Source organism: Aptenodytes forsteri, unplaced genomic scaffold (assembly GCF_000699145.1).
Source record: "Aptenodytes forsteri isolate BGI_AS27 unplaced genomic scaffold, ASM69914v1 Scaffold320, whole genome shotgun sequence".
NCBI lineage: Eukaryota > Metazoa > Chordata > Aves > Sphenisciformes > Spheniscidae > Aptenodytes > Aptenodytes forsteri.
The window spans coordinates 255,962-264,569 of record NW_008794890.1 but is presented as its reverse complement, the minus strand read 5'-3'; the positions used below and the strand labels follow the sequence as shown (position 1 = coordinate 264,569).

Here is an 8,608-nt window from a genome sequence, read left to right as displayed (position 1 = left end):
TGCTGCGGGGACCATGTGGTGAACACTGGAATTTCCTGTTTAAACTGGGAGTCCACAGTACTGTAATGGATTGTTTTTAAAGCCATAATTAAATGTTCAGTGATTTTCTGTCTGAGATGCCTTGCCTTGCAGTCCTGCAATTCCTGTAGAAAGCACCAAGATGCCCTTGAGCTCCAGCAGATAATTGCACTACACACTGGGGTTCAAAGGTGTTTTCTGGTGTCTTTTGGACAGGAGCAGATATATTAGACAAAAATAACAGAAAAAAAAGATCATGCATGTGATGTTACATTTTAATACACTTGCAATTTCCAATGGTCTGTAGAGCATTGCAAGGATTGCTGCCTTGAATTCTCCTGGAATTCCTGAAAGTCTGTTCCACCTCCCTGAAAATATCCCAGTTGAGATGTGTTTCCTGAGCCACTGGACATGCATTAATGCTTTAAGCGGTCATCTAGGCCACCAGACTAAGTCTGAGTCCTACCTAGGATGTTTTCCTGCCCACATCTCTCCTTTCACTGCTGGAAATCACCCGTTGTTAGCTTACAGTGAAAGCACAGGTTGTTCTTCCCCATGTGCTGCTGGGTTTCCTGGGCTTTGATTGGTGAGCAGTGTTTCTCTCTAGACATCAAGCAATCATCTAAGTGGTATGAAATCAAAATCTGGTAAGTGCGGATCTGGTTTGAGGCTCCCTGCTTCCGATGGCACTGGCACTGTGGATGTGTTGTTCTAGGCGAAACGAGGATGTGGCTGGCTCTAGCTCTGACGTCCGTGGCCCATGGGATGGTATCCAGGCAATGCCTCTTTAATTTTCCATGTTCTAAGAATCCAGAAGCATGGATGAACATTGTAATTATGATGGCATTGGAGCAGAGGCAGTAAGTGTCTGGGAAACAGCCAGTATAAAATACTGATAGTTAAACACTACGTTTTACAGATTACCTTGAAGGCAAGCATCATGGAGCCTTGAAAACATTATTCTTTGCTTTTTTCTTCTTGCAGAGTGAAATGGTCTCTTTCTGGGGATACTCCAGTGAGGAGTATGATGTGGTGACAGAAGATGGCTATATCCTTCAGCTAAACAGAATTCCTTATGAGAGAGAAAGTGCTGGAAGCCAAGGTAAAATTGATATGTGTCATACAGGAAACCCACACCTTATGCTGTTGTCTTCCGACTGGGATACCAGGGCTCGTGCAAGAGGGTTTTCAACGTTCCCCATGGCTTGGTATCTGTAGCCTCTGTTTTGATCAATAAGAATTTGTAGGGAAGGCTGATCCCTTGCAGTGATGTTTTCTCATCCTGCATGGAGACCTGAGCATGGGTGATGCACCAGGCATGCTGCAGTCCTAGCAATGAGAAGCAGCCCATCCATCCTAACCACTGGTGCCTCACACACACCTTGGATTTTCTCTGGGAGCCTGGCTTCTAATATGTGGTCCTGCAGCCATGTGTTAGATCAGCAGACCGGTTTGATATTCCTTGAGGAGCTTCCAGAGGACCCTCTTGTCCTGTGAGAAGTGACAACTGGGAGGCTCTATATCCATGAAAAGGTGCATCTTATCCTATCACGTCTCCAGGCATCTCCATGTTTGCCTACAGAGCTCCCTGGGCAGCCCAGGTTCTGCTAAGGCTTGCAGCAAAGCCTCTCTGCCAAAAGCCTGCTGAGATGCAGAGTGTAGGTACTGCTCTGCTTGTGTCTCTGAAAATACCCAGCAGACAGTGTCCTTGGAGACAAAAGCAGATGCTGTGAGGTGTCTCTGAAATAGTAATATCGCATTATGTATTATACATATTTATGATAGAAATGAGGGACCTGCTACAGGGTGTGGGAGGCAAGGGTTCAATTCTCTTCCCCATCTCTGGGTGTTCAAACCTTTCCCTCCCAGCCCTGAGAGCATGGCCGAAGCAACGGTAGGTCAGATGGAAAAACTTATTCTGCCTCCTAGTGAAATTTGTCACTCCAGCAAAGAACGCACGAGCACATCTTGGTGGGCATGGCTGGAGATGGGGAAGACCTTCCAGCATTGTTCAGGGGTTAGAGAAAATAAGGAGCATGGGAAGACTTTGGGGTTTTTTATACTGTCCCCCAACTCTAGGTGTTCATTTTCTTAATGATAGGTCATCTGCAGAGGAAGTGGGAAGGGTGTTGGGCATAAAAGGCAAAGTGCTCTGAGATATGGTGCACCCAGTGCATCTGCTACATAGCAAACCTGTTTTGCTGAAATCAAGGGGAACAGACCTACCTAACACTGACACAAACCTCCGTACACTTTGGCTGCCATAATTAATGAGGAAAAGAGTCCCTAAACTGTCTCAAATGATGACAGACAGCATTAAAAAAAAAAAGTCATCATGATGCCTGTCTTCCAGGTTGAAGGCCCGTCACATTTCTGCAACATGGTTTATTTGGAGAAGGCAGCATATGGGTTACCAATTTGGCCAACAACAGCCTGGGCTTCATTCTCACAGATGCTGGCTACAACATTTGGATACGCAACACCAGAGGGAACAGTTGGTCTAAGTGACATCTGGTCCTGTCTCCCAAATGGGAGGAATTCTGGGCTTTCAGGTAAACGGGTAGTTTGAGGATCTCAGAAACAACTGACTTCTTTCGTCTTCAAAAGGTGATGCTGCCCTAGCTCGGGGAGAAATGAACCAGGCTGAACTGAAGCACATCCACTTATTTTAGGTGAAAACCCCATGTGCTTACCCAAGGACACACTCAGTAGGATGAAGAAGTTTGTGGGGTTGTCCTGCCCTCCTCGCTGGTTTTGTGGTTTGTTGGTGATGGTTGTTCAGATGTAGATGCTATGCCTCTCGTTAAGATGACTAATCTTCCTTCTGCAGCTTTGATGAAATGGCTAAATATGACCTCCCGGCAATTATAAACTCTATTGAACAGAAAACTGGGCAGAAGCAGTTATATTATATCGGCCATTCTCAAGGCACCACTATAGGTAAGTGGGTCTTTTTTACTGATCTTGATGACAGTATAGGATGTCTACGTTATCTTTGGGATTTGTAAAACAGTTCTTAATGAAGTTAAGCTGTATACATGAATGTCTTGAAAGAGTGAGCTGTTTTTTTCTTCTTTGCATTTTTTTTCAGCTTTTATAGCCTTTTCCACTATTCCTCAGCTGGCTCAGAAAATCAAGATGTACTTTGCTTTAGCACTTGTGGCCACAGTTATATTTGTTCAAAGTCCATTTAAAAAGCTCGCATTCTTTTCTGACTATGGGCTTAAGGTACCTTGGTCCAGACTATATTCTTCATAGCCAAAATAAATGTAGTTTTTCATAGGGATTGTGAAATTACCTACAGAGTGTATTTCAAATCATTTCCAGAGAGCGGAACTCCATGTTCCATCTGTTTTCATAATGAAGGGAATCACACATCTTAGTCCAGAGTCTTTCTGTCCTGTCCTGTTTACTCCCCAAAATGTTCTGGCAGAATTATAGCCAAGAGAGCTAGTGGTATGGGCAGATGTGCACACAGCAAGTGTCAAAACATTGGCAAATAAAACCAATGCGGAGACTGTGAATTTAACACATTTAACGCAAGAGTACAATGAATGTAAGAGGCCATGGATGTGAAAACCATGGAACAGAAGCATTTAATGAGGTGCAAGGAAGAGTCCACTCATGGGCAACCTCGCACCTCAATATGGGGGTAAAATAGAAGCTATGAAGCGGTGGTGCTTTGAGGAAAAGCATGACCTGTCTTTGTATTTTATGAGTACCTTTGCAATTTTACAGGAGATGTTTGGCACCAAAGAGTTCCTACCACACACTGCCTTGGGTGAGCTGGTCCTTTTCAAATTCTGTGCCTGCTCAAAGACCTGCAAGAGCATCTTGTCTATGCTCTTTGGATTTAACTGGAAGAACATAAACATGGTATGTAGGAATAAATCTGCAGAGGGCCCTCAGTGTCATTCTGAAGGACAAAGCCTTGGCTGCCCTGTTTCGTGGAGCCAGGTGAAACCCGTTGTGAAATGCGCTTTTTTCCTTTAGAGCCGAGTAGATGTGTACGCGGCACACTCCCCAGCGGGGACTTCAGTACAAAATGTAATCCACTGGTTGCAGGTAAACCTTCCCAGCTACTTTCCTATGTAAAACAGAGTACGGAGTATTTTAATGGTTCTTTGTGGCCAGTCTCTTGTGTTGGTTGCTGCAACACATCAGTGGTATCTTTGTTGGTTTTGTTTTCACCCCTTCATAAAGTGCTCGGCAGCTTCTTGAGCTGCCTGTACATCATCAGGTAGAGTGGCCCCAAAGGAGTGGATCTGCAAAGAGAAACATTTGGAGCTGAGGACCCTGCATCCACAGCAGGCACATTTCAGGGGTCTTATTTCAGACTAGCTGCAGTCTTGCCCTGCAGCCCGAGTGCTGTTAGCGGTCAAACTGCAACAGGGATTCTCCCAGACAGCATCCAGTTAAGCTTATTACCAATTAAGCTGATTATTTCTCCTTCTTCCCATTGTGGGCATGGAGAAGTCACTACCAGAGCCCCTCTGACACTGAAATTGTGCTATGCTGCCCTCATTCTCTCTTCCCTAGGCTAAATGTACACAGCTGTTTGCACATTTCTTTGTAGATTGTGGATTCAAATGGCCTCTTCTTGATCTCTCCTGGACCCTCACCAGTTCATGCATCTTCTCTGAAGTGCGTGCCACAGGCTGTATGCGAAGCACAGCTTCTTCCTAGTGTGGCACTCCTACTCAGAGACCCCAAAATAGCATTGTGGTTTTTGTAGCAAGAACACACACTCCATTTTCTGAAGTGCTGTTGCTCAGTGGTGTTAGTCCTCATTCTGTATATGTCCACCAGTTTTTCTTTTCTATGTATAATTTTTTATAAGATTCTTTACTGGCCTTCAGCTTATCTGATGAGCAGTGAGTGACAAAGAGCAAAACTAGGGGCAATGCACACAAATTACAGCCCAGGGGGATAATGTTGGAGGTGGGGAATCCTTCTTCCCCCGGAGTGGGGAGCAGCTCTGGGACAGGTGCCCAGGGAGATGGGGGTCTCCATATTAGGGGGGGCTCGGGTCCTGGCGGGGTCAAGCCATGGCCACCCTGACCTTGTATTGCTGATAGGCCTGCTCCAGTTAGACAAGAGATGTTCAGAGACTGCTTCCAACCAACACATCTTTGATAGTATCATTTCAGGCCAATTCTTCAGTCTACAAGGAATGTTTTGAGTTCTAATCCCATTTTCTAGAACATTTTAATTTCCTCCCATCCTGGTCTTAACCACAAACCATATAAATATAATCTCTGTTCATTTATCCAAATTAATGACAATAATTAGTTGTACTGGGCCTATGGCAGACGTGTGAGATGAGATAGATGATACACTTGAAAAATCTTGCCAGTTCAATGATGAAAACCAACTTTTGAGTTTCCTCTTTTAAACTGATTGCACCCCCCCCATGGAACTATGATTTCGTTTAGACCATTGCATGTCTGAATTTGCTGCAGGGAGTTCAAAGCGGTGCACTGAGAGCTTATGATGGGGGGGCATGTATAACAGTCTTTGCTATAGACAGGTAAGCTGCTTCAAATGGCCAAGGTCATGGTCTTCCCTTTCACTTACACATTCTGTTCCTATTCATGCCTGGTGCGGTTCCTCTGAATTTGTTGTCTCTCTTCACAAATTGGGCATGCAAGTAGCAAGTCAGCAGTTCCGCTTGGAACAACAGTATTTTCAATTCTAAACTCTATTTTACAAATACCTTCTAAATGGAATAAAGTATTAGATGCTTTCCACTTATCCAGCATTTTTGTTGGAGTCCATAATCTGCCATAGAAAAGCAACAATAATGTGACCAGTTACTATCTGAAACCTATAAAACTGAAGTCTCCATGCTGGTTGTAAATTGTTTAGCCATGATGGAAAGCAAGGTGCTAAGCCCTTCTGCCGCCCAGACCTAAAGTCACAAGCTGAATGGTGAGCAGTTAACTCTGCATCCCTTGGGAGCTCAGGCAATTCTTGTTCTATGTCAAGAAAAGACATAGAAAAAAAGCTTCTTTCTTCCTTAAGCAAGAAAAATCAAATTGTTCAGAAAGTGGCATGCTTCTTAACTGGAATAATTACACTGCAGATAAGGAGATATGATGCTGACAAATCACCTGATGGCAAGTCCTCATGGTGTTGAGCTAAAGCAACCTTCCAGATGTGTCTTATTTTCAAGAACTTGCTTCCGAACAATTTCCTGCTGTTATGAAGCTGAAGGAAAGACTAGTGCTTGCATGAAGTGTAACCACAAACTACAGCAGAGCTGGTTGGAAGGGACCTGTAGAGGTCTCCAGTCCAACCTCCTGCTTGAAGCAGGATGATCCACCAGCATTAGATCAGGGCAGCTAAAATTTTGCCAAAGTTGATGAAATTGTCTGTAGTATCAGAACCAGAATTTCTAACAGGAAAGAACTAATTTATGAATTAATTTAAATTAAATTTACTAATTTAATTTACTCATTAAATTGTAGCACATAAGGCTACACCGCATCTTTTAATAAAATTTCTTTTCTTTCTAGAAGAAAACCTTTCCAGTTTTTTTTTTTCCTTAAAGGATAGCAATTGCTCTTGCACCATGCATATTTTATTGCATTGCAGCAATGTCTCTCCTTTGTGAAACCCTAGTCTTCCATCTCTTCAGATGGGTCCGCTGCTCTACAACGTGAAGGACATGAAAGTGCTGATGGCCTTCTGGAGTGGTGGAGTGGACTACCTGGCTGATCCCCGAGACGTTACCCTCCTGCTCCCCCAAGTCAGGAACCTGGTGCACCACAAGGTGGTTCCCCAGTGGAACCACCTGGATTTCCTACTGGGGCTCAATGCAACTGAGGTTTTGTACCAGGAAATCGTTGACATGATGAAGAGGTATCCGTAAAGCTGCTGTTAAATTTGATACATTTTTTGCTGATGTGTCTTGTAAGATTAATGCTATCTTTAAAGGATTTTGAAATTTGTCACTATTTGGACCACCTGAATGGAGTTGACTAAAATGTTCTGCTTTTGACTAGAGCAGTGACAGAGTGGGGAGAGGAGCCTTTATGCTATTCCTGACTGGCACTTCATTTCCTTTCTTCTTTCTTTTTCTCCTTTTTTTTTTTTTCCCTCCTTTTTTCCCCCCTCTTTTTTCTTTTTTTTTTTTTTTTTCTGTTTTTTGGGGGTTTTTTTGTTTGGTTGGGTTTGGTTTTTTTTTTCCTTCATCAGCCATATTTATTTACAAAGTACAGGAAACATAGATGAGGAAGCCGGGTTTTTAGACATTTCATTAAGACTGATAGCACAGTGATCTATTCCCTGAGACACGATGGATCCTGCGTAGCCTTTCCCATGTAGTTAGCTTTACAGTGCCTGCAATTCCCCTGAGACCTGGGTGTCTGGACCCCCTTGTAACTCAATTGATTCCTGGCTTCATCAGAGACACAAAATTCACTATTGTCGTCTCAGAGCTGGCACTGTTACCCCTGGACCTTTAAAACTACCAACGTGGATCAGAAAGAGATCTAACAGGTCTGTGGTGAAAAACCACAGCAGAAATACATCTCCTTAGAGGCAATACAGTACTAGTGTTTTTGAAATTCAATAAAAATTGTAATTAATCACATTTTTAATGTGGGTGGGTTTTTTTTCTTTCAGCAACTGAGAAGCCAAAAAGGAAGAATCAAGAAAGAAATAAATCCTGAGAAGTAATTATAAGAAAGACAGTCCAGCATGTGATTCTGATGCGCAATGTGAAAAGTCCAAATAAAAAAGGGGCTTAGGGAATGTACAAAATGCCTACGTCTTAGGGTTTATCTGAGATGTTTTGGTAATAAGATTGAGTCATTCGTTTTGTGTTGCGTATTTTCTGACTAAAGTGCTTTCTTCAAATCCAGTATATATACACGTGACCAAGCAGCACTGCAAAAGTCATCCCTGGTAGTGCATCATTTATGCAGCAGGCCAGGCATGCAGGTAGCTGCCAACCACAGAGGGTTCAGTCTATGTTTGGCTGAATATTATTATCAATATCAGTACTTCACAAAGAAATAAGATGAAGTCTGGCTACTTTACAAAATAAGGCTTCTACATATTCGTGTCTTTACAGGTTTGGGACAAATTGTGTTAAATATTGCCAGGTTCTGAGCATTTGCTCCGAACAAAACTGCAGCAGCTTTTCTTTGCGTGGGCAAGCATGTGAGAAGACGGTTCTTCATCCTAGGCTCCTTACACACATGGAAAATAGAGGCTGAACTGTTATACCTGAGTTAATATGAAACAAAATTTGCAGAATCTCTGTAAAACCCAACTCAATACATTGACCTTTAGTTAGAAACAGAAGAAGAGTTGGCTTGAATTTCAATGTGAAACATGGTGATGGCTTTTTTCCCATTTTTAGCAATATTTTAGACTAACCAAGGCATGTGGTCAAAAGAAAACAGGTCAGGGAGTTATTCCTTGTCTTAAACAGGACATCTGCTTTCTGCCATGAGAAAGAAGCCTGCTCATCCCATGCAGCACCGGGATGCTCTCTAGCTGCCGGTATCACGTTGACTAGCTGTTGTTTAAAACCAGCTATTTTTCCTGTGCTGTAGTACAGGAAATGTTTTCAAACCTT

General features: G+C 43.0%; 1 protein-coding gene across 1 annotated transcript; it reads left to right on the top strand.

Moving 5' to 3' along the window:
* The first annotated feature begins 744 nt into the window (after positions 1-744).
* Positions 745-6,892, top strand: LOC103895481 (lipase member K-like). The gene is given in 10 exon segments (XM_009275067.1): positions 745-849; positions 1,003-1,120; positions 2,372-2,570; positions 2,849-2,958; positions 3,110-3,246; positions 3,757-3,894; positions 4,012-4,083; positions 5,481-5,517; positions 5,520-5,548; positions 6,659-6,892. Coding segments are annotated over 10 exon segments (1,179 nt in total).
* The last annotated feature ends 1,716 nt before the right edge of the window (positions 6,893-8,608 follow it).